This window comes from Erithacus rubecula, assembly GCF_903797595.1.
Source record: "Erithacus rubecula genome assembly, chromosome: 11".
NCBI lineage: Eukaryota > Metazoa > Chordata > Aves > Passeriformes > Muscicapidae > Erithacus > Erithacus rubecula.
In genome coordinates this window covers 10,575,541-10,601,034 of record NC_136663.1, presented here as the reverse complement: position 1 = coordinate 10,601,034, position 25,494 = coordinate 10,575,541, and the positions used below count along the sequence as shown (strand labels likewise).

General features: G+C 43.2%; 2 protein-coding genes across 2 annotated transcripts in view; both read right to left on the bottom strand.

The window, feature by feature from the left end:
- OSTN (osteocrin) overlaps positions 1-692 on the bottom strand; it is a 44,115-nt gene extending 43,423 nt beyond the window's left edge. The window contains exon 1 of the mRNA XM_079315066.1: positions 534-692. Coding sequence (XP_079171192.1) covers positions 534-560 — 27 coding nt within the window. The 5' untranslated portion in view covers positions 561-692. The remainder of the gene's footprint in view (positions 1-533) is intronic.
- Positions 1-25,494, bottom strand: part of CCDC50 (coiled-coil domain containing 50) — a 149,231-nt gene that overhangs the window by 104,400 nt on the left and 19,337 nt on the right. The gene's annotated exons all lie outside the window — the stretch shown is intronic.

Genomic DNA, 25,494 nt, shown 5'->3' with positions numbered 1-25,494 from the left:
CCTCCAACCTATACAGTTTCCACATACTCAGCTCATTTGCAGAACTTTTTAGCTCATCCATCTGGGTCATATATCTATGGGTGACACCAGTATAAGCTAAATACTGAAAGAACCATGGGAGTCTGCACTGCATTCCTGTCCAGAGCAAAGCTCCTGATGGCATGCAGGCTCCATCAGCAGCCATACACCCTACCAAGTGCCCAGGCATAGAAAGCAGATTTCCTTCCTATCTTCTGGGACTTTCCTCACAAGATCTGTTGTCAGAGGAAGGGAGTTCAGAGCCTCTTTCCTTCCACCAGTGGATTGGTTTCACTTTGTTACATTAATGGGAATTGCAGGTGCACTTCAACTGAAATGTTAATTTCTTCAAACAGCAGAAAGGGCTATATGCACTTGGGGAGAAAAAAAAACACCCATCCGTTCATGCAATCTTAGCCTTCAAGGGGAAATGGCAGTGGAAAAAGAAGGAATGATAGGGGAAATTAAATTAGAATGCAGGAAAAAGAATATTAGTAACAGAAGGGAACTTTTACCTGTGGTGCTTGCCAAAATGCTTTCATGATGCTCAGTGAGAATACACAGGTGTACAGGAAGCCCAGCAGACTGTCAGATACAATGCTGAGTTTCCAGGTTCCAGGGAATTTGTCCTGCAGCTGCAGCCTTAGAAGGCTCAGCAGCTCAGAGCAGCTGTGATCTGGTGGCTCCCTGTCCCTGCTCTCCCCAGGCTGGCAGGGCAGCCCTGGGGCACTCCTGCAGTGTCTCTGCTGCTCCTGCCAAACGGGCTCTGGCCCTGCAAAGGCACCGGAGGGACGCAGGCAGCGCTCGCTGGCACAGGGAGCCCTGCTGGGGACAGACACCAGGACAGGCTGCTTGCTCTTGGTCCAAACTGCCTGCTCAGACCTACAGAACTGCCCAAATACTGCCAGCCCACCCTCGAGAAATTTCCAGAGCTGTACTACTCTGCACTGCGGCTCCATTTCCAGATATTTCACCAGTTCCTTGTACAGCAACATGAAAACATCCTTTTCTCCACAGGTCACCTGCCTAACACACCTGTAGTATATTGTTACTTACACTGGCAGAGAACAGCCAATGCTTGAAAACCCAAGGCTGCACTGCTGGTGTTTCAGTTTGTGTAAAAAGCCAGAAAATTTACTAAAACACCAACTACACATAAATATTGTATTAAAATTCTTTTGCCATGCTTTTCCACTCCTTCCCATAAGTTCACTGGAGTGGCAAGGTTTCTGATACAGACACCAGCTCTTGGAATAAAACTTGGCAAGTTCCACATCACTCATTTCATGCAGCACAGTGCTGCATGACATTAACAGCTTCCAGCCATACCATTGACAAGAGGAAAATAATTCCTTTTCTTAGCAGTGACCTTCCAAGGTCACAAGGTCACTTCCTTCTTTATTTCATTGATTTTTCCCAAATCTTCATCAGAATTTCTACATTTTGCTTAGAATGCAAACCAATGAAAGCACACATTCATAGAATTTGTCTTACTTTCTCAAGCAAAGAGCATCAACTTTGAACAGAGTTTACAACAACAACAATAATTTAAAAATTGTACTGAAATAACAATTGCTGATATCATGGTACTGCTACCTCTTGAAGACTTAGACCAATGCCATCTATCCATGCTTTCATTCCTGCATATTTCTAATTTCACTCTACTTTATCCTTATCTACTTTCATCCTACCAGACTGTGGACTCTCAAGAGTGTTTATTTCTTCATTTCTCTTATAGGATGGAACAAACTCCTCTGTGCATCTCAGAATTTCAAGGAGACAGGTTTACACCCAGAGCAAGAGGCCCCAGGCTCAGGGGACTCAGCAGCAGCTGGGCCATCTGTGCTGCTCTCCTGCCATGGCTGTGTTTAATGCTTTCCTGAAGCTACACCTGCATGCCAAACTGGACAAATTCACATCCTCAGGACCCGAGAGAAGCAGCTTTTATGCTCTCATGCAATCTCCTTTGGCTTGCTTTTGCTTTTTGTAGCATCACTACGGAAACCAAACGTGACACTGGTGATCTTTATTCAACATGTGCCTTCCCCAGACATGATCTCAGCTAACTCGTGTATCACTTAAGCCCAGCCCATTTTTTCCCATCCAAATACCCAGGAAAGCAGGTTGGACTGGAAGCTAAGTGATGATAGCTGTGGCTGGATAGTTTTTGTGTCCTGTCCATAAAGAGCTTCAGGCGTTTGGAGCTGCAGCACCTGTGATGCTAAACACAGTCCATGGTATGTTTGTTATAATACAGCAGTGGGATGTAATTACCTACCAGAAATGGAGACAAAAGGATGGGATGTGACTCCTCTAAGATCATCTACCTAAAGTGGAACAGCCACCAATCTTACAGTTCAGGACTTCTGGGTCCCTACCCAATATTTCCTCCAAGTGATCCTGACAATAAAATACACTGGACTAGATAAAAAATACAGCCAATTCTGTCTTAAATTCAGGCTCTGCTCTACCCTTCCATGGCAGCTGGCACTTTCTTTTCAAAGCACTCTCCTTAATTTCTGAGTGAAATGATCACTGTGTGACAGGCCTTGCTGTTGGTTACTGTCTGTGGAAAAGCAGGGTTTTAGTTTTGTAAAATCAGAGGGGAAGAAAAACCCCAACTAACAAACCAAACCAGAACTCTTTACTTTTGATTCAAGTTTCTCCAAAAATTATTCTGGCCTGTTTCTTAGCCTATGGGCCAACAATGGCTACAGGATGAATTTTTTATGGCAATATTAAAGTACAATTAGCAGTTTTCTCAGCTTGCTATTTTCTGCACTTTTCCTCCCAATTAACCTCTTTTCTGGGGAAATGTGACCTTTCCCAATTCAGAGGGATTCACACTCTAGGCCAAGCTCTGTGGTCACCCCCACAGCTACAACTCCCACTCTGGATGCAAAGTTCAGCTGATTCACACAGAGAAACACCAGCCATGCAGGGCAGACCCTTGCTTATGTTCAGGCTGGCCCTCCTGCATCTGGCTCCAGCCACAGGGCAAGGCAAAGGTGAATTTATGTCACTTTTTACACAGAGTGGCCATTGTGCACCACCCAGTCTGGAGGAGACACCCCTGTGAAGGTTCTCACCTCTCTGCAAGTGCAGAGCAGCCAGACCCAGCTCAGCATGCAATAAAGGAAGGTTCACTAAAGCAACAAGACCTTACATGAAGCACCTGGATGAGACAATGGTCATGACTCAGTGATCTGCAACAATTTGTCAAGTCACAGCAATGTAAGCATTTGTCTAAATTCAGGTGATTTCCCAATAGTTACAAAAGAAGCCCAAAGCACAACAGAATGAAAAACTTCTCTGTTTCCCTGAATCTTAAATACCAAGCCCAGGTTCCCCTCCCTCCCCTAGTAAGGAAAAATAGCATTCAAATGTTTTCTTTTATCTGAAAACCAGTACTTCTCCAATTGCTCCACCATAAGAGTTTTTAAAGTATAATTCATTTAAACAGCTCCCGAAAGCACTGAATCTGTGCTAATGAAGATTAATAGATTTGCAATACCAAGCTTGGAAAGGGTACTTTTAGAAATTAATGTCCCACTAAAAATATATTTTCAGCTGTATGTAAGTGATCCCATGGTTGTCCACTGCAGGATTACTTGGATTTCAGAAATAAATTTATTGCAGGCCATGGTGTATAAGACTAGATAAGACCATGGTGTGGCAATTCCTATGCAAGATAAGACTTCCCTGTTATAGGATTTGCCGTGTTATCAAAGCACTTATGCAATCTCTTGAAAAGGAAATACAGTAGAGCTGTACATAATTGAGAGTCATGATTCCACCTTGCAGCATGAAGTTGTTCTGCACAGGTAAGTGATCAAGGGGAAGAAAGCAATTCTGTGATTTCTGATGACATTTGGGTTTGCAATGCTCATTTCATATACACACATTTAAGTGTGAGACCCTGAGATGGAGCTCTATGTTAGACACTAAGAGAACTGTAAATTATATTAGTCAGAAGTCAGATGCTTTCATCACAGCCTGAAGCTATGTGAGGCCATTAACTGTCTGGTGCCACTCTAAATGGTATGTTACACCTCATTATTCATGCATATTCCTTAGGGGTTACAAGAACTTAGCATTTAAGAGCTCACAGTGAAATCCATCCCCACTGCACAGAAAAAAAGAATAGGCATCAATATTGAATTTTCCAGAAACCTGAACCTAAAGGTTTTCACAGATTTTGCAGAAAGTAAAAGGAGTGGGGTAGGATTCCCAGCAGTTGCCAGTCCCAGCATCCACCAGTTTTGCTCTCCAGTTTGTTCAAATGCATGTGTGGTGCAGAGGGCTTTGACTCTCAGCCCTTGCTAGGAAGGAGCAGCACTACTGACAGAATAACGTGCTGATGGCAGCAGCAGAACTTGCTTTGGTTAAAGACTTGATCTTACTTTGACCACAGGCAAAGCTGCAGCCAGCTGTTACCCTGAGCAGGGGCAGTGAGTGCCTGGCAGGAATTGGTGTGAGTTTCTGTGAAAATTACTCTGCTGATAGAGTTTTTGTGCCTGGGTATGGCAGAATGTAATCCCAAGAAGCTCTGCCAGCCACAGTTGGTGTCAGCAAACCCTACACTGCTGAGAAAGGACCCATGACAGGGGAAGAACATGAACAGTAGTTTTGCAGAAAGGGGATAAGAAATTTCAGTTCAACTGCAGCAAGAGGAAATGGAGTGACTTGGGCAAGAAGCTCTTTATTTACACTGAGTGCCCAGGGCAGTTAGTACAGATGATACTGGGACCAAAGGGAAAAAGACCACACTCAGAGAAGCTTGCTTCTGGATTTTAAATGTGCTCTAACTGCAGAGCTCCTACACAATTCACTTTTTCAGGTATTCTACGTAATAAATCCAGGTACAGATTATGGGACAAAGCCTGGAGAAACAAAGAACTGCTAGATATTAAAGGTGGAAGCTGATTTCCCTCCATTTCTCTTGTTAGAGAGGTCAATCCACCTGACTTCTCCCACATGTTGTTCCTGCTCAGGCTGACACTTGCAGCCAAAGAGGAGCATCACACTGGTAATGTTCCAAGTTTGGCAGCAGATACACAAACAGCAAGGCTGACTAAATGCCCTCAGTAACTTTTGGTTTATGTATGAGTTGACAGCAGTCTGACACTTTCAGGAGGTATTACATACCTCATCAAATTGGGCCAATAGCCAGTGCACAGATCTGGCACATGGAAAATAATAAGTGGAGTATCTCCTTGTAACCACAGCAACTTGAAAAACACAATGAAAACAGGGCATATCCCTGCAGAATTACTGAGGATGAACAGACATATATTTGTGAAACAGTGAAATAAATATTATAATGATGGTCCTGAATTGCAGAACAGATCCTACTTCAAGCAGACATGAATGTGAGAAAGCCAGATGTTGCCTATTGATACTGAAACTTCCTATAATCCCCTAAAATTTGTTGGATAACATACAGGAACTGATTGTACCAAAGCTGAAAGGAACAAGAACAGCCCTGACACTTACACAACTAAACACAGGGAAACACTGATAGTATTTCAGAACTTGCTCTTAATCAAACTACTTTTTTTTTTTTTTTAAAGGATATTTATTTACTTCCGTGGATTGTGTGGTAGAGACCTCACTCACATTACCAGAGTTTGCATCAAGACAGATATTGGTTTAGAATGTAATGCCATGACAAAAGGAAAATTGAATGCCTTGAGATAGGGACTCTGATGCAGAAAATATGAAATTATTACACAGTACATTAAGCTCTTCACAACAGCTGCAGAGCAGAAACTATAAACTAATTATTGAAGATAAAAGACGTGATCATAACAAAAAAATACAGTAAGAACAAGAGTGTCCATGGTCAGAACCAAAGTGACAATGGTTAGTGGAAGGCCCTCTTGGGTCTTGCAGAGTTATAACTTTGTCATATTGTGTCCATCTAGTGATGAGGCCGAAAGGAATTATTTTCTGGATCAATCAGATGCTACAGCAAAGCTTAATTTAGTCTACCTAAAATTCTGCTAGTCTACCTAAAAGCCTGCTTGATTCTCTTGTCACAGTCAGGGTGGGGACACATTCAACTAAAAAGAGGATGAAGATGAATCTTTATCCAAAACTTGAATGAAAGCCCTGGGATTAATGAACTTTTCATCAATATTTTCTTTCCTAATTGTTAAAATTTCTGTTTGCATTTCCTTGATTTCAGACATTATTGTTATAAAGATAGGCATCACCTTGAAGATATTAATAACATCAGGTTATGAAGAAATTTGCAGCAGTACAGAGTTCTTTAATCTGTGGGTTTACCTAGTGACTAAAAGAAGTCTCAAATACACATAAAAAAAAAACTAATGATGATAAATAACCCATGATGGGTTCAGTTTACAAGAAGAAAGCCCAGTATTTCAAGACAATCCATTTGTGAACTGTTCCATGGTAATGGTACAAAAACCTGAGGGCAAGGCATCAGTGTGCTAATCACTATGTATCTCAGTGTCACAGAATCCAAGATTAAACAATGGGTAGGAGGAATCCTAGGAGGTCAACCTGATCCAGATACTTTCACTGCTGCAGATCCCAGATTCCTCTTGGCCAACTCATAGCTGAGTTTTGTTGCCTTTCCATAAGAAGCCTTTGCTGGGAATTGCAGTTAGATACAAGACAGTGATTTGCACACACATGTTGCTGTTTCACACTGGTGAATCCACTCCAACCTCACCAGATCCTTCCAGAGGCTCAGAGGACAGAGATCCCTGCTTTATGGGAAATGGACCACTGAGAGACCAAGTGAGATGCCCAAAACACACAGCCTGCAGTAGAGCCAGAAAAAGAGTCATCAAAACTAAGTGTTGTCAGGTGTTCACTGAAAAACTGCAGTTGTATTTCCCACTGGAGAGTTTCTGATTCTAAACCAGTGATCCAAGGGCAACACAAATGCCACACACGGTTAACAAGGTCTGTTTCCATCACAAGCACATATTTATCTCATCACCCTCTCTTGGACCTGGATTTTTTCACTGTAAGTCACTAACATGTCACAACAATTTCCTGAATTCATTCCAAAGAAATCGTTGCTTGTGATTGCTTTAAATATGCCAAAGCTCTGCCTTGCTTTTTGGTCTATTTGTTTTCTTAAAAATATCTTCTACCTGATAGTTTTGCCTTAGATGTAGCAGTTCAGTAAGAAAACAGACTAAAGGAAGTCTTCCAAGGTATGAAATAGAAGTATTTTTTAATTTAAATGTAGGGATTCTTTAAGCAAAGTAGCTGAGAAAAAAAAAATTGTTTTGATAGATGAAAACTGTGGTGGCAGTCACATATCAGGGGAGTAACTCTGAGGCAGGTCCTGTTTTGTGCAGAAATGCCTTTGTTGGGAATGGGGAGTGCCTGGTTCACCATGTCCCTTAATCACCTCCATGGGAAGAAAGCCAGGACAGGTTTTCATTCTGGGCTTCCAGCAATGCTCCCTCCATGCTGCTGGGCTGTTCTCTTCCAGGCACTCATTCCCTGGGAAACCCAGGGAGAAGGATCCTGCTGCAGGTGGTGCAGAGCCCAGGACACAGAGCAGCAATTCTGTGCTGACCACACACATGGACACATTTTACCTTCCATCACAGTATCACTGTTAGAACACAGCTCACTGTCCCTTGGAAAAGAACTGCCTTCAATCACTTCAGGAACAGTTAACAGAGTTTCTGCTTTCATTTATTTTTATTTCCTTTCTGGCTTGTCTTCTTTTAAAATGTAAACTTGTGAGGCAAGTACCAAATTAAGTCAAATTGAGTAATTCAATTTATCAAGGGGTAAAAGATACCCCAATGAATAAGATAGTCTCACACAACAGCTCATTTATATTCTAGAAAAAAAGATGCTGCAAACTCAGCAATGACTACCCAGTAATTTAGAATAAAATACATCAGAGAGGCATGGTAATGGTCACCTTATCAGGAGATAAAACAAAAGAAGAAGTGCTGTAGTGGTTCTCCTGAAAAGATCTCTTACCATGTGGAAAGCTGAAAATGTGCATGTTGGGAGAAAATGTCCCCAAACATATTTCTGGTCTAATATTAATTTAAATGGCAACAGAATTGTAATTTTTCCTTTCAATGCTGCTGTCATTAAAAAGCTTTGTGGACTGAAGGGAACCTGACCAGTCAAACCTGGGAATGAAATTGGGTTGAGGCAAATAGACCACAGAGATAGCAAAGACCCAAATTAGTAATACAGATTAGGAACATTAATATAGATATATCTCTCCAAACCTCCAAACTAATATACAGATATATATATATATAAAAAATAATTTTACATGTTGACAGGATCAGTTTAAAGATGACTCCACGGCTGTTAGCCAGAGGTTTGGAGAAGTGTTATTTGGCCCTGTAAGTCACTATTATGGAGACAAACCCCACTCTTTCAGGTTATTTGGTGTGCATGGCAGCACAGATGTAATTTTTGCAAAGCTGCCTCTGTCTCTGTAGTTACTCTGCTCTCTCCAGTGCAAAGCTGATATCCACCAGTGCCAATCTTCCTTGACTGTGGTCAAATGCCTCTCAGAGCTGATGCTGGCAAGCAGCAAATTCTCAGCTTGCTGCCCTCCCCTGAAAGAATTTATTTCCTCTGCCTTTCACCTGTGAGCAAAGGGAGAAATCTCAACTTTTCAGTCCCTTAATCTTACTGCTCTGGTGAAGTGCTCCATCACTCTCAAGCACCACCAGATGTAAGCAGAGCCATACCAACCCTCTGGTGTGACAGCAACCCTTTCCACATAAACATTTTTCCAAGACTGATTCTTCCATTAGGTTCTTGATCCTTTAGGCATGCATTGTTCTAACTTTATGAAATGAAATCTGAAACGTCTCCCTCTTGAGGAAGAAAAGGCTTTTGCATGCAACACAAAGCACCACAGCTGCAAAGTGGCAGTGTCTGTGTGCACCACGTCCCTCTGAGAGAGATCCCAAAGCAGCAAAGAGAAACGCCCAAGCTAACACTATCCAGACACTTTCTGCAGCTGAAGAACCTGCATTTGACTCTCACTATACCTTTGAAGGTTTAGGTGTGGCAGCTTTGCAGAAGCCAAGGTACCTTCTGCAGCCTGAGTGGCAGCAGGAGTGTCTCAGCTCTCTGCAGGGTGGGACAGGGCACTGGTCTGTCTGGGGGCTCTGAAGGACATTCCTGCTGTCTCCACCTGGTGGGAAGGGAGTTGCAACCAGGCTCAGAGCAAAAGGGCAAATAATGACTTTGTGTTGGCACCCTGTGGAAAGGAAGGCAGGAAGTGCCAGTTCTGATCAGTCCAGCAGATAATTCCAACCACAACTCACAGGCTGGGACAGGGGCCTCTGCTGTGGACAGTGAATCACCAACCAGCCCACAGACATTTCCTTCCACTAGTCAGGGGAAGCCTCAAGAATGAGAGTTTATTCTACTTCTGGTTTTAATTTCCACTTTGTGGTTAGCCTTGAAAAACTAATAAACATTTAGCATATCTACCACATAATTCTATGTTTGCCTGCCTGTATAGGAGCTGTAGGGAGCAAACACTCCCTCACAACAGACTTTAAATCAAACTGACAGTCATTTTTCTGCACCAAAGAAATCTTTTTTTGTTTTGTTTTGTTTTTTTTTTTTGTTTTTTTGTCCAGTGACAGCATTTCAACCCCTAATAAATTTGAAATCAATCACATAAACCTGAAAACTGAACAGAAAAATAAATTCACTAAAATATATGTGTGGCTTATGTGTGCAGATTCAACACAGGCTGGAAGTCTTCCCACAATTAATTCTAAGTGTTTTGCAGTTTTTAAAAATGCTGCTCTCCTGCAGCTAGTCCAGCCACACAGTGGAAGGCTCCTGGAATTACATCAGCCTATTTCTGATCACTTCCCATATATTGATACAGAAACTCTCTTAGATTATCAAGATGCTGGTATTCCTCAGTAGCCTATAGGTTCACCCCAGGCTAACAGCCTTAAATGACCTATACTTAATACCCTTAACAGCCAAAAACCCAGGACATGGTTTCCCTCAGCTCAACACCCCTTCCCATTTCCAGATATTCTCTTCCTTCATCACTCATGAGCCTAAATAATACATGACAGCTCATATTAAGCTGCCTCTCTGTGACAGTTCTGAAATGATTCCTCAGAGCTGCAACTCCCTTTGTGCAACAGGTTTTTAATGAGCTTTAGGAAAGGCTTTATAACCTCTGAGAATCAATCTGAGCCTTATAAACACTGGCCAGTGACCTGCTTTTCAAATAAAGGCTTGTGGTTTTCCACTAGGAAGATGCAGAGTTGTGCTGGTTATCTAAGCAGTTGTTGTGGGAGAGGAAGGAATACAAAGACTGCTCCAACCTGAGCTGGAAGCTGGGCTTCCTGAAAGGAGCACCAGGAAAACCACAGAGCATGGCACAGAGGGTTCTGAGCAAGGACAGAGCCAGCCCAGGAAGGGATGTCACTGAGCCAAGGTGTTGCCATTATCTCCAGTTTCCAGCGAGGATGTTCTGGGTACACACAGGCTGCAGAATATCCTGAGGCTGTGCCATGGGCTGTGCAGAGAGAAGGACTGGCGTGGGAGGTGAGTAATGGGATCCAGAGCAGCTCTTTGGAGAGCCCTGGTTTGTGTCCATCACATCTCATTAGGGGCCTGGGGTGGAATCCCTGCTTTGCTGACGTCAGTGCAAAACTCCTGCGATTGTTTGCCTGGCACAGGATTCACCCACCAGCTCCTGACACGTGAGGAAATCTTCACAGCCCCACAGGTGATCTGCACCAGACAGTTCACTGTCCCAGCAGTGTGGCACAGCCTCTTGCTGTACGTGTGAGAGGCTGCATCAGAGGGGACAGAACCTAATAAAGCACATATAACACACACACAAATGCACTGCTGCCACCCCCACAGCAGCAGCATCCTCTAGAGCTGGTTAGGCAGGAATCTCAACAAAATCCAAAGTCCAATGCCAGCTGTAAGAGAAATCACACCAAAAGCAGTTTGATAAATAAACACTGAAAGAGCAACAGAATTTTGTTAATCACATAGGAAACACTGTTTCAAAAAACCCAACTGAACAAAAAACATCAATCAACAACTAAAATAACACCAAAACCCTAAAAGCAGAATTGTCTGTGTTTTATGCACTCAAAAGAACTTCAAAGAACTTAATAAATGAGCAGCACCTTCACTTATAATACTTGATCAGGTTTAGAGCAAGTCACTGTAACAACCTGACTATAACTACAGCAATAGAAGACACTGATTGCAACACTACAGTGTTGCACATTTGTCACTAAACATGCAATAAAGCATCTGCAGCCATCCCAGCACTCAAACCCCATCATTCACTGGAGCTGGATGAAGGCAAAGTCTTTATTACCATGACAGATTAGAAGGTCTGCAGGTGCCTAGCATGCCAAGAAAAAAAGCATTATGCTTTGTGTCACTGAATCTGAGAGAGGTGACACACGCTACAGTAGATTACTGCCATGCAGAGAAAAGGCCAAGTTACTCACAGCTGTAGCTACTATCCCACTCTGCAGCACTGTCTAAGTGGCAGCGGGAAAACAGGGATGGATATTTAGCCAGTCCCCAGTTAGATGTATTTATAAATTAAATATTTCAAAATGTTGCTTGCAGAATTAAGGCCATAGTGTCCATAGTTAAGGCCTCTTGCTCTGCCTTAACACACAATGAATGTATGCTCCTGCCTCAGTTTCCCTCAGGTGAGCCAGCTAATCATAATTGATTGTACATAGATAAAATAACACTGTTTTAACTAAATTGTAGCCTGGTTTTTGTGCAGAATTTAACACTGACTATAAAGGCTGCTTCTGAAAACAGCCCCCAAAACAAACCTGCAGCTCTACACTTCCTTCAATTCCTCACTGACTGGAATTTTTCTTTAGCAATTACATGGATGCTAAATGAGGACACGCCAAGCACATAGTTTGGGAAAGGTTGTAAAACTCTGATAAAATCTGATCTATATTTTAACATTAGCCAGTTATGTAAATGTAAAACAAAAGGATCCTTGAATATATCCCTTTCATCCTACACATGAGTTACAAGAACAGTGATTCAGGTTTGAGTACCAATGACATCTTGTACAATTCAAACCTGTGTTTACCTCAGGCAGTTCTCAGCAGGCAGCTGAGCAGTGTAAGGGGAATGGAATTCTCTCTTCACCCCTTTCACATACTCTATACTGCACAGCAAATTTCACCCCCTGGATTTCCACTTTTAGGAGTTATAATCTGAGATCACTTTAGAAAAATATACAGCTCTAGACTTGATGGGCTGCTCCAGGAATATTTCTTTCCCAACAGCTTCCTGTGAAGGAATTGAAAACCCAGGATAGCTGAGCCCTGTGTTGCCACACTCAGATGTGCTGCAGTGAAATGTCACTGCACATGGTCCCATCAGCTGAGGGATGGTGATCCAGGGGCTCTCAGTCTGACTTCTGATGCACACCTCAACCTGTTTGCTGCCAGCAAAGCCTCTGCAACCCCTTTGGGATTACGTGGCTGCTGTAGCTCTCATTCCCCTTAGCTGGAAATTCACGGGACTCTGCTGCCAGTGAACCTGGGCACCAGAAGAACACAGCCAGGCGACTGGCAGGGGCTGGGAAGGACAGGGGAGTCTTCTCTGTTCCATCAGACACCTCTCCCACTAAACCTCATCCCACAGAGAGCCCAGGTGATCAGTTAAAAAGTAGCCAAAAGTAATTTAAAAGAACAGGCAAAAATTAATGTTCACAGCATACTTGACTGATGGCACACTGAGGTGAGAACAGCAGGAACAGGGACTACATCAATTACACTTCCAGTTTTCAAATACACTTACTCTGCCCTGGACTAAACAATTGCTCTGTGTAGCACTCATAATAAAGTGTAGGTTTTCCACAACTGTGACTGTATCTGCTCAGCACTCACTTGTGGCATTTCAGTCATTTCTGTTGATACCTAATAATCCAGTGTCACACAGGCTCTTTCCAGGAAACATGTGTTTCTGCCTTTCAAGCTGCCCACAAATTAAATGGAGTCGCAGAATAAAATAAACCGGATCTGTGAGGAAATTCAGATCCAGATTGAATTTGAGTCCAAACGTCACATCTGGTTTAAAGAAAATAAAAAAACACACACACATTACACATACAGAGATCTGCACTCCCCTGGGGGTTCCACACCAGGGGCTAGGATGTATTTTACCTTTATCCATCAGTCTTCCTAGATAATATATTTTCTATTAATTTCTATCTTTACTCGCAATATTTTCAAAGAAAATGGTGTGTGTCTTACAGGGGGAAAAGGGATAAAGCCAGCGGAGAGTTCAGACACTAAGAAAAAGCTCGCTCGGTGGAGGAAGGAGCTTTTTCCCTGGACTGCCATGCCCTCCTGAGGCCGTGTCAGACAAAACTCTGTCCCTCTGAACGCCCCTGGCTCCGGGAATGCCGCGAGATGGGGCTCTGAGCGCACGGACAGGCGGACACGGGACAGGCGGACACGGGACAGGCGGACACGGGACAGGCGGACACGGGACAGGAGGACACGGGACAGGAGGACACTGGACAGGGACAGGCGGACACGGGACAGGAGGACACGGGACAGGAGGACACGGGACAGGAGGACACGGGACAGGAGGACACCCGGCAGTGCCGACACACGGAGCGGCACCGAGGTGATATCCCACCTACATTTGGATGCTGGATTTTGGTGATTTCACAGAGGGCTCTGGTCTGTGCGGAATAGCTGCACACCGACAGCAGCACACAGGGGTGAGGCAGGTGTGAGAATCCCCTGTGATTCCACACTGCCAAGCACACTGCAAGGGCTGTCCTTATGATCTCTGGGCTGTCCTTATCATCTCTGGGGTGCCTAGAGATGTGTGCACGGTGATGGGAGGTTGGAGGAGGAGATAAGAGACCAAAGAGCCCTGTAAGAAACAGGAACACAAGAGAAACTTCAGCAGACACAGTATTTTTCTCGCACCAAGGCTGAGCCAGTAGGTGCCTCCCAAGGAGGTTACTCAGGGTGCTCCTTTTCCCTTGGCAGCAGGGCATTTACTAATGAATTGGACTCTTGGAAAAGGCAAGGAATTTTTTTACTCCCTACACACATTCAGAGAAGCAAAGTTTTTTTTGTTGTTTTCTTTCTTCACCCCCCTCTTCAAAATTCTTTCATTTGTGATTTCTAATCATCATTCCACTCTTCTTTCCTTCCTTTTCTTCACTCCCCATTCGTGAGTCACCCCCCAGGCCTGGCATCACTCCAGACCCAATGAACTTCAGGAAGGTTTTTTTTCCTCTCCTTTCCTCACCACCACCACCTTCTCCTCCCTATTCAAGCTGAACTTGTGGACAAAATAAACGCTGGCACTGGGTCATTGTCCTTCCCCTCCCCATCACAGGATTCTGAGAGAGGATTAAACTAATCTCATACATTGACTCACTCCTGGGTGCTGGCCTGGACTCCTGCCATGCAACGAGATGGCATCAAGTGCAATGTCCCAGCAACGTGTTTCTGCAGTGACTTCCTATGCAAAGGCAGCAAAAGGATCGAGAGGATCAGGAGCTGGTGGTTCTATATTGTGCAATGTCAACACAGTCACCACATTTAACACTTTGCCTTCATTTAAAAGGGGAAAAAAAAATAAAAGGAAAAGGGAAAAAAAAGAAGAATAAAAAAACATAGGAGGTCCAAGGGAATGGACTATCCAACCAAAGCAATACTTTAAGTGCTTCTGCATTGGGCCATTTTAAGTAAAGTGTACCAAAGTTGTGCTATGATGGGAGGGAGGCTACTGGGAGTGGGACTTTCTGAAATTACTCAGGCTCTCCTCCTGTCTCCCTTATATTCAGATGATCAGTACCTGTAGGAACCTCCTAGGAGCTGGCAGTGCTTGCCTGCAGGTTGGCCAGGATCAGCAGCCTTGGAGTGTTTCACAAAGGAGGATAACCATCACTGCTGCCTCTCAGCAGGTGGGGAAACAGAGACCTCAGAAAACACAGTGATTTCCACAACCCACACGGGTAAACAAATGGAGCTTTAGTTAGAAAACACCAGCTCACTGCTGACATCTCTGAAAAGATACTGCTAGGGTTCAACTGCCTGGGTAACTCTAATGAAATAAAGCTGCTGGGCTGTGTGTGCAGCTCCACCATCCTTAACTGACTCACACAAAGCTACTTCTGTCCAAAGATGTCAAATCATTCAGCACATAAGGCCACAACTCAGCTGAGTTTGTGAATCCTGAGTCCCATGTAACAAGCTGACTTTGCTGCAGCACATTTTTAAAGAGCCAGTGGGTTTTAATTGGTAAGGTTAAGTCAACCTCAAGAACCAGGTGAGCATGAAAGACTAAAATGCACCAATGATTGAGGATCACAGTGTGCCACTGATGGGGAGTGTAACACATTTCTGGTATGCAGTGACACTCCTTCAAGGCTTGGAATGCCAAGGTGTATGGATGCAGAGGAGCTGTGGTCAGATGCCTACAGTGGCTGTGTTAGCAGCATAATCCATAGGGGCACAGCCCAAGGGAGAGCTGTAGAGCTCTGCCAGATCAGCTGTGCTGCTGCAAAGCCAGTGAGAGCTCATCTGCACAGCCAAGGCATCCTGGTGGCTCTGAGTCAGGAGCTGTGGCTATTCCTCATTCCATGCCACAGATACCTCCACATCCTTCAGCAACACACTTAACCTCTCCATGCTGCAGGTTCTCATCTCTAGGTGCAGCTAATATAGCCAAGGACACCTTCCTGAGCCATCCACCTTCACCCTTTGTGTGCAAGCTGGCAGAAGGGTAAAGGTTGTTAGAAAGAAATAACTGGAGAAAAATTGAAGAGGCAAGACATGAGCAGAGGGCAAATCCCTTCCTGATCCATCTCAGGCAGCAAGTGCTAAGGGAACAAATTCTCATTCCTTCATCAGTCTCACAGCTGACAACTGAACAGCTCCGAAACAATCCACAGATAGCAAACAATTCCAGTCACAAACACCCAGGCACAAATGTCTAGGTAGTTTGTCAGTGAGCAATTAAACTCTGTGCTGAATAAAAATGTTAAAAATGCATCACATTGTGGCTTTAAATAGTCTCTTGTTGGAGAAATTGGTCTCACTGCCAACTTGCGCTTGGGTAAACTGTTTTTGCCGCTGCTGGGATTCTCTGAATGTCCATCAGGCAGTTGCATCACACACTGAATAGTTTGGCATTACCTCATGCCTTAAGGGAAAGGCAGAAAAAAATTAACTAGCAGACTATTTTCTCTGTCTACTTATTTATTTACTTTGGTGAGGGGCTTTTTTATTTGCTCTTGTTTTGGGGGTATTTTTCTGTCCTTTTCCCTCCTGAGCTAAGGGTAACTTGAGTGCACAGCAATCAAAAAATGTAGTGAGGAAAGTACTTTGGAAAGTAGTGGGAATGTGGAAGGCAAAGGAGAGAAGGAAAAACGTGAGTCAAAGGATTAAATCCAAATTCCAGTCTGGGACTTTTTAACGAAGATGGAATACTGACTAGTTGAGCAAATTAGGCCTTTTCAAGGGGGTCTGGGGAAGTGATTGGTTTCTATCCAAGCAGAAAATGTCATTCTTCTCCATCAGTACCAGAGAAAATAAGAGAGACAAAACACTCCCAACCCTGCTCTGACAAATCTGAAAAGATGGGAGAACAGACAAGGACAAACAAGCAATTAAAAGGAAATTGCTTCTCTCTCCCCACCAAACCTTTTGTCTCTTCCCAAATAAAAGTGGAAAAAATTGATTAGGGGGTCAAAAGGAGGAAGAACCAAAGAACTGCTTCACGTGCAGTGCCATGTGAAAACAGACACTGCTCCATCAGGGTGTGGGCAAAAACATGCTGCAGCAATGGGTCTAAAGTCCTGCAGGAAAGAACAAAAACTCATTCTCAACCTGTCTGGGTTGAGCCTTCTTCCCACCTCTGAAGCTTATTTTGGCAGTTACAATTTCTCTGCCTAAGTCAGCCATGGCCTGACCGAAAACAGAGTATTTTCACCTGTGTTGTTATTGTCTCATCAAGCCACTCTACCATCTCTCAGTGTGGTTTCCCAGGGGACAGCAAGCACACATAGACCAGCAGCTGCTCAGATCTGCAGCTGGAGTCCCTGCCTGCAAAGGGGAAATGTGCCCTCGTCTCTGTCACTGCAACAGCTACTCCCACATCCTACTCCAATCTGGTTTAACAATGGATTAACTAATATTAGGCTGGCAAAGTAGATAAAAGGGATGCTCAGCATTTGTTACCTGCTGCCCTTCTACCACACAGAGCTGCAGACAGCAGCTTTGTCAGCTTTTTCTTTAGGATTCACACAGGGACTTCCCAATTTTATTGAGAAACAATGTTTGCTGCACTGATCAGAGTGAACACCTCCCAAAGTATGCAGCCTCAACAATGGTGTCAGTAGCTAGACAGAGCATATGGATGTGTGATCCTTCTCCCTTAAATTCCTCCACTCTCCAATTATTCTCTGCCCAGGAACTTCCCAAACAAGAGGGACATTTTCAGTGGTTGGTAACCCTTACTGGATTTCTGCTTTCTTAGTTTTTTCCAGTCTTCCCTTGAACACAAACTTTAGCCACTACATTTTTTGGCAAGGAGACTGCAGTCTCTAACATGGAAGGTCTTCCAGGAGTTATTCAAATAAAACAGGCAGTGATGTAAATGATCACTTGGTGGTTTGCAGGGCCTGCAAAATTCTCAGCTCTTCTCTGTTAAAAATAGTGTTTAACACTTCACAGGTGGGGCAATCAGAACCATCTCTCCTGTATATCCAAGCTGTCTCAAAGGATGAGCCATGGTAACATGTACTGGGCAGCTCAGCTGAGGAAAACCAGCATCAGAGATCCTAGAGCATATTCCACCAGAACAGCTGGAAACCCTCTCCAGACACCCCTGAATTTCACCTTACACTACAATATCCACCTGTGCAGAGTTTGGACAGTGATATCCACACAACCATGACAACTGTGAATCTGTCAGCAAAACAGTGTGAGAAATCACATCAAACCCACCAGATTTCTTGAGAAGCTTGAAGTTGGCACATTTCTAAGTGTTTCCTGGAGATCTGCATATTTCCAAGGAAACCTGAGAGAAAGTATCACTGATTTGAAATGCAACCACTCAGAATTTTGATGAAAGTGAGAAATCCAAGACATTTTGTTAAGCTTCACTTCAATATTTCAAACTCATCTGTGACTGCAAAAATGAAGTGACAAATTCATTGTGAGAAACACATTGGTAACGCAAAGGAAAAGCCAGATGAATTTCTGCAAAGTGTGAAGGCTGTTTCCAGCATCTCTCCTGTTGAACACACATAACCAAGAAAGCTTTCTATAGTAATTTAAGTTGAGCCAAGAGACCTGTGGCCAGCAGCAGAGCCTCATCCTTCTGGCCCTTGTTCCACCACATTCTCTCCACACACTGGTGCTGGGGAGGTTAATCCTGGGAAACTCTTCAGGCATAATGCATTAGTGACACCAAATGTTTAGAGGAGTTCTTGCACAAGTAAAATGAGTACATTTTTATATTAAATAAAATAAACACTTAGTCCAAAACTCCTGCACATCAGAGAACAGGCTGAACACTCATTACCTCCAACTCAAACTTCCCTTGAGAATGTTAGGGACCATATTTTATTTTTCTGTTTTCTGTTTTTGCTTAACTGAAGCATTTTTATTGATCTTTTTCGGACATAACACATTCATCTACTGGAGATCTTCACCCTGTACAGTACCAAGTGATGTCCTTATATGCAAGTGGCTTCATAACCCACCTGCAAGTGCCATGCAGACAGACATTCCTCAGCAAGCTGAGGAGGGGCAAGGCAGTCAGTCTGCACGGGGGTTTCATTTTGCCCTGCAAGCTTTCTGCTCAGAAGGGCCAGGTTCAGCAAGCCAGAGGTCCTGGGTAACCCAGAACAACGATGCCTCACTCGTATGTCCCAGGCTTTGACTGGTACTAAGGCAACAGCCAAGTCTGGCTGGGACATTTTCGTTATCCTCTCAGTGCTAGAAAACAAACAAATTTGTACAACGCACACAAACAGTCTTTTCTAATCTCTTTTAATGGCACTCTGAAGACCAGACTGTCAATTGTCTGCTGTGTTCTCAACAATTTGCTAATGATAATTAAAGATGCTAAAAGTTTGCCAACTATTTCAGGACACTATTTAACCAAGAAGATAAGGGTTCAGGGGGAAAGCAAATGAAATGAACTTGATCCAAGGAGGAGGTGTTACCTACAAAGGAACCCATAAGGGCATAAAGATAGCAAAGGAAGAGTAAAATGCTCTCTAAACTGCACAACAGATACACACGGAGATGATGCCAAAACCCTGAAATGAGTTTACAAAAGCAGGAGGGTGAGGGGATTCTTTTCCTTTCTTTCTAAAGATTCCATCCCAAAGGAGTTGCTCAGACAACAGCAGCCCCCTACCATGTGATCTGTGTATGAAGAAAAACAAATCCATGCTGTAGCAATGGGAAGACCAAACCTGGCTCGTAGTTGGTTTTTTGGGGTTTTTCCTTTGGCTGAGAGAAATTAAATACACCTTGTGTGCCCATTTCTGCAGAAAAGGACCATATCTTCCCATGGAATGTGGGATATCTGATACGCAGCTCCCAGAAAACAGGAAGAGAAAAGGAAGAACAGGCACCTGTAACTCGAAGCAGAGCTTTGGCTGCTCTGAAGTTCTGCTGAATTAAGAGTCCTGTATAAATTCCCAATTCCAGAAAAGTCATTTGAGGCATTCAACTGACCCATGCAAGAACATTCACTTGACCACTAAAGCTGAGTTCCCCAGCTTATTTTTAATAAGATCTACTGTGGCAAGTTCCTAAAGGTGTGTCAACATGTGTAGCAGGTAACCAAGCACATACCTGTTCCCTGTGAGACTGAACTTGTTGCCTTGCAGGAAACATCTCTCCTTTCTGAAGGTCACCAAAGGTCACCAACCCCTGCAGAAGTTCCTCTGCCATGATCCAGTGTGATCACAAGCCTGCTCACAACATTTTTAGAGAATTTTATCAAATTCAGACTTTCTGCAAGCCCCACACATGCAAAATTGAAGCCTGACCTTCTGGCACCTGTAAGTATTAGGCTCTTTGTGTGTAAGCATTAGGCTCTTTGTACTTCTACTGACTTACTGTATTATGATCTAAATCTGTTTATTCCCTGAGTGTGCCTGTGTTTGGAGCAGTGTAACAGAAAATTAATAACATGGAGAAAAATTTGTATCAGAGGGCAGAAAGTCTTTATTGGGAAGAACAGTCTTGCCTTATAGCTGAAGGAGCTTTATCTGTCCACCTATTTTCTGAGAGCATCATATTCAAGTTCTGTTTGTTTCAGTAAGTCTCAATGACTTCAGCAGCACCCATTTGGCAGGACTATGTCTCCTTTGTGTGAGAAAAATAGTAAAGGTCTTCCAGCAGATTGCCCTCCACATCATTCTCAACTAGAAATTCAGTGAAAACACTGTATTCCTTAATTCTTAAATCACACTTTCCCCCCTCCAAACGACTGGGCCTACAAACCAATAATCAGTGAACCTTATTAAATGTTAATTTTTAATCTGGCCATGCTCAATTAGCTCCTACTACCTGAATTATTTTTATAAAATATATTTTTGCTGAGTTTCAGATAATTACATTTTCTAAGAAATTAAAATTTTTGTAGAAAGCAATGCAACATTCAAAAGCAAATAGAAGTCTACTGCTATAAATGCCTATTTTCAATGGAGTTCTACTTGTAGTGTCATTTATTTTTAAAATCTATTAAATTAGTAGTACAAACTAGTAACTCAGGAAGCATTTCATGTAAATATTTATAGGTTTGGAAGCTTGCAGCATTATGTTCACAAGTTCACCAGTAATTTCAGACTGATCTCAGATTCTTTCTGGCCTACTGGAGCTAACTCCAGAAGGCAGAGGGGACTCAGCACACAGCATTCCTTGCTCAGAATGTGTTCGACTTGCAGCAAGTACTTTGCTCAGCAGTGACAAATCAGGACATAAGGTGGCATTATTGCCCTTCTGTAGCTGTCTGCAGGGCCAGAGTCCAGACCTGCATGTCAACAGAGCTACAACATCGTTGTTTGGCATTCCAGAAACAGAACAGAACAATAGAGACCCAATGAGAAAATCAAGTCTGCACCAAGATGCATTCAGAATACTACACACAGCCAAATCCTGACTGTTCCCCGACTTGAAATTTTCCCCAAATACTGTTTGTATAAAGTGGACTGACTGAAAAAAAAAAAAAAAACCAAAAAAACCCAAAAAAAACCCTGTTAGGCTTTTAGTGCATTAACTGCACAGGACTTCTGAAATAGCATTTTAAAAATATAGACTTCATTTGTATCCTTGACTCAGTGTTTAGCTGTGATTTCCCACAGCAGGAACTTCCATCAAATTTATACAGATGCTTGGAATAAAAAATGAGAAGGTAATTGCAAAGGGTACAGGAACTTGGTTTGCATGTTCATCTGTTTTCAGTCCATAAAAAAAAAAAAAAAAAAAAAAAAAAAAAAATCTAGGATTTGAAGCTATTTTTTTTATTAAAAAGAGCTGATAGCTGTACATTTCAGATAGAGACATGAAAGTACAGAATAGGGAAGCAGCTTTTTTCACACTTGTGGTGCATTTGGATTGAGAACCATCTTTTTTGTCTGTTTAGCCCAGCAAAAGTGAAGAGTAGCAAGAGACCGACAGCCACATGTGAGCATGTTGCCAGTTCCAGGTACATACAGGATCTTTCATTCAATAGTTGGAAGCTACTATCACAATGGAAAGAAGGGGAAGACTTCAAATAACACTAGCAGGGAAACACTGGAACTGTTTCCCACACAATGGCACACAGTGACACTGTCCTCTAGTACTTCAAAATCAGGGCAGGTGCCTTTTGGGAGAGGATGTTTTACATACAGAACCTCACTGCAGAGAGAGCTAAGAGAACTGACAGAGTTATATGGTGTCAGAGGCAAGGTGGTCTCTTTTGGGTTTCAAGCTCTGCAAACACTTCTACAAAAAAAAAACTTCTTCTACAAAAGAAAACTCATTGCAATATTCCCAAATAAGCCATCCATTCATTTCTCCTAACAAAATACTCTCATGCCTATTTTTAAAATTATGCATCTATCATGAAACTCACCAATGTCAGGTCCATGTCTGTATGAACAGAGGTAGACGAAAAGCTCTGCAGATGTAACACAGACTGTCACAGTGTTCTCCTCTGCAAATCTTGTGCCACTTTAACACTAAAACATGGGGGCCAAAAATAAGCAGAAGTGGGAAGCATCTAGTGAAAAGCCATCAGAAACCCAAGACAGCTCTGAAAAGGGTTTGTTTGTGCTTGGTTACTGTGGTAGTGGCAGCTGGAGTAAGTTCCAATTACATCTGACCCATTGCACCACTTCACTGAAAAGGAGCTCATCACAGTCCAAGAGATGCCAAGCACAAAGGTGTTCATTTAAATTTGGCTGTCTCTGGTTCCATCAATCATGATCTCCTAACAACTTCTGGATCCCACTTTCCTGCTCCCCCATCTTGCTGCAACCCTGAAGAGCCTCCTTTATCTGGTCCATTCAGCCAGCACCACGATGTCCCTGAAAGCTCCCTGTGTGGCACTGGCTCACTGTCAGACGTGGCTCCAGTTTGTTTCTTTCCAGCTCTAAGAGTCCTCTGACATGGTTATTAATCATGGCCTCACTGACAGGGCACTGAACTGTCTGGAGAGGAAACTTCATATTCCCATCCAGGGCTCCCCAGGTAGGACATGGAATTTGTTTCATCTTTGTGTAATCAAGAAATAGAGCACATTAGGGGAGCGAATTAACCCCAACTTCAGGTTCATAAAGGTGTCCCTGCTCTGTTTAATTAAATCTGTCTTAAAACCTCCTAATCCCAAACTAAAGACTTAATAATGTTCAGGAGCCTCTTTTTCCTTACAATATATTGGTATAAACTGCTGACAGCTTAATATTGAAATAAACATACTGCTCCTCTACCTGACCTGGCCAGTACAAAGACCAAAACTCACATGACTAAGACCAGCTTCTTCCAGAATGGCAAGAGGACAGTGCTCCACAGATGTTAGGTATGTAAATACCTTTTAATTTGTTGCTATGAAGTGTCAAAGACTAGGGAAAACATTTAAAAAATTAAAAAAAAAAAACCAAACAATGGAAGAAAAACAGGGTGTAAATGTTTGATTCTTTCTCTGAACATGCAGAGATCTATCCTTTTAGACTGAGGATGGCAAAACCTTATCCATGGGTTTGGGGTATTACACTTTCATTTGAGAGAGTTTTGAGGCACCAGGTATCACTTCAGCCCTGTTTAATAGTGGTGAGAGAGAAATTCTGCTCAGGCTCTCCAGATGTGGTAACAAATCTGGTTTTGCAATTCCTTCTTTAAAAAAGTGAGGACAACTTGTTTCAGATTGTGGTTAGTAAAACTCAGACCTAGATCAGAGCTTTCTTCCCTACATTAAAAACAGGTGGTAGGATTTGGAATTTTGGTACCAGAAATGAAGTATCCTGGAATATTGATCTCAGCATCTGTTAAGTCTCAAGAAATACAAAACCATAATCAAAATTTTAGAAGATAGCTTGTGGGAAGCAGAGTGATCTTTAAGTAGGCAACCATATCAAGAGAAAAGGAGTGTGGTCCAGCGTTGGAGAAGAAAGACAGCAGGAATAAAGCACAGATGGCAGCAATGCAGGCTGTAAGGAATGCCAGACCATGCCCAAAGTGATTCTGGGAGGCAGACCTATTCCTACTGCTCTCCATCCCAAATCCATCCAGGCTCACTTGAGGAAGGGTATGACCTGAAGGGCTTCTCCCATCCTAAGATGTCTTGCTGTGCCTCAGAGACAGAGGACAGGGAGAAATGCAGACCTGGGCACAGCAAGCACTGCATCCCAAGAGACCCTGGAGCAAATGGAAACGGTTTCCACTCTGCCTTTGCCTAAGAGGATTATGTCAGCAGGGCCTGGCTGGCGTCTGCAGCAGAGCTCAGCGCCAGCGACCACGGCAGCCAGCCCGACCCTCCTGTCACAGCCTTTCATTAAGACTTGGGTTCCCTGTTGCTCACATGGCGGCTTGCACGTGCTCCCTAAATATCCTGCATCCACCTCCAAGGTATTTGCTGATATAGAAATCTCTTCCTCCCCCTTTGCCCCTCCTCCCAAGAACCTGGGGCCACAGCACAAATCACCATCCTGCTGAGAAATTTTCATTACACGAGGATGGGACAGAGGACTCGAGCTGAATGGGTATTATCAGAGAGGAAAAGACCTTACAACTGTACATGGTGTCTGCTCCTCTGACCCTGCCATCAGTCAGGGTGCACATAAACCCTACAGAGCACAGCAAACAGCAGCAGCCCCCTTCTCCTAAAGCACTGCTCGTGTTGGGGAATAACCAAAGGAGTTACTGCCCTTGGCCAGCACCAGGTGCTCTGCTCTGGCTGCAGAGCCACACCACAGGTTGGACTTGGACACCTACATCACCTCGGACTTCCCTCACTGCTGAAGGGGCAAAATCTTAGAACTAAATATAAATCCCAGAGACTAAAGACAGACCCTTGTAATTTCTCTTTCCCAACCTGCCTTGCCCTCAGGCCTGCTTCTGAGACAGCCCCAACAGCCATGCAGAACCAAAAGGGGGAGATCATCTGGCTCAAAATAGGCAGGTCAAAGGACAGTCCCAGCCATTTCAAATAACTCACAAATTTTTAATCTAGTTTTGAGATGAAAGTGAGGGATTTTCACCATTAGGCACAGAGGGAGAAAAGCCAGGATCCTTCTGGTCAGTTACACAGTAAAATCTGCAAAGAATGACATGTTGTGGTCACAGAACCTGCAAGTGAAGATCGGTTTTCCCAGATATTTAGCTCCCCAGCATCCCAGTAACAATAGACAGCTCTGCCTGTCTTTATGCAGGTAGCACTTCCAGCAGAATCAATCCATTAATCTATATGGAAACCAGCTTATCCCTTTTCTCTGCTACCAACTTGAACAAAACCAGGAGAAAAACTTTACTCTGAATGTACAGATAAATTAAAGACAATTCCATTTGCAAAACATAGCATATAAAATTACATATACTCCTTCAGAATAATCAGCACTTGTCAAAAAACACTTATAAATCCCATTTGTTTAAAAGCATGGATTCTGGCTTCAATTTTATGTTGCTTGTTTCTGAAGTAACAACTACAGCTTGAGGCAGGAACCAAAAGCATCAGACAAGTCAAATGTACCATCTGACAATTGCTAGTGCTGGCTTTGAGCACTTCCAAGACTCACCCAGTAACTCCTGAGCATCCTGGCACCCTACATCTAAGACCCATGCAGGAAATCATATTTAGAAAGGGCATCCTCAAGTCAGCACTTGGATTTGAAGGGTTCAGTTTTCTGATAAAATCTCAGTATTTCTGGCCTTTCATGCATTCCTCCCCAAAAATGTATCCTGCAAAATCAGTGGAGAA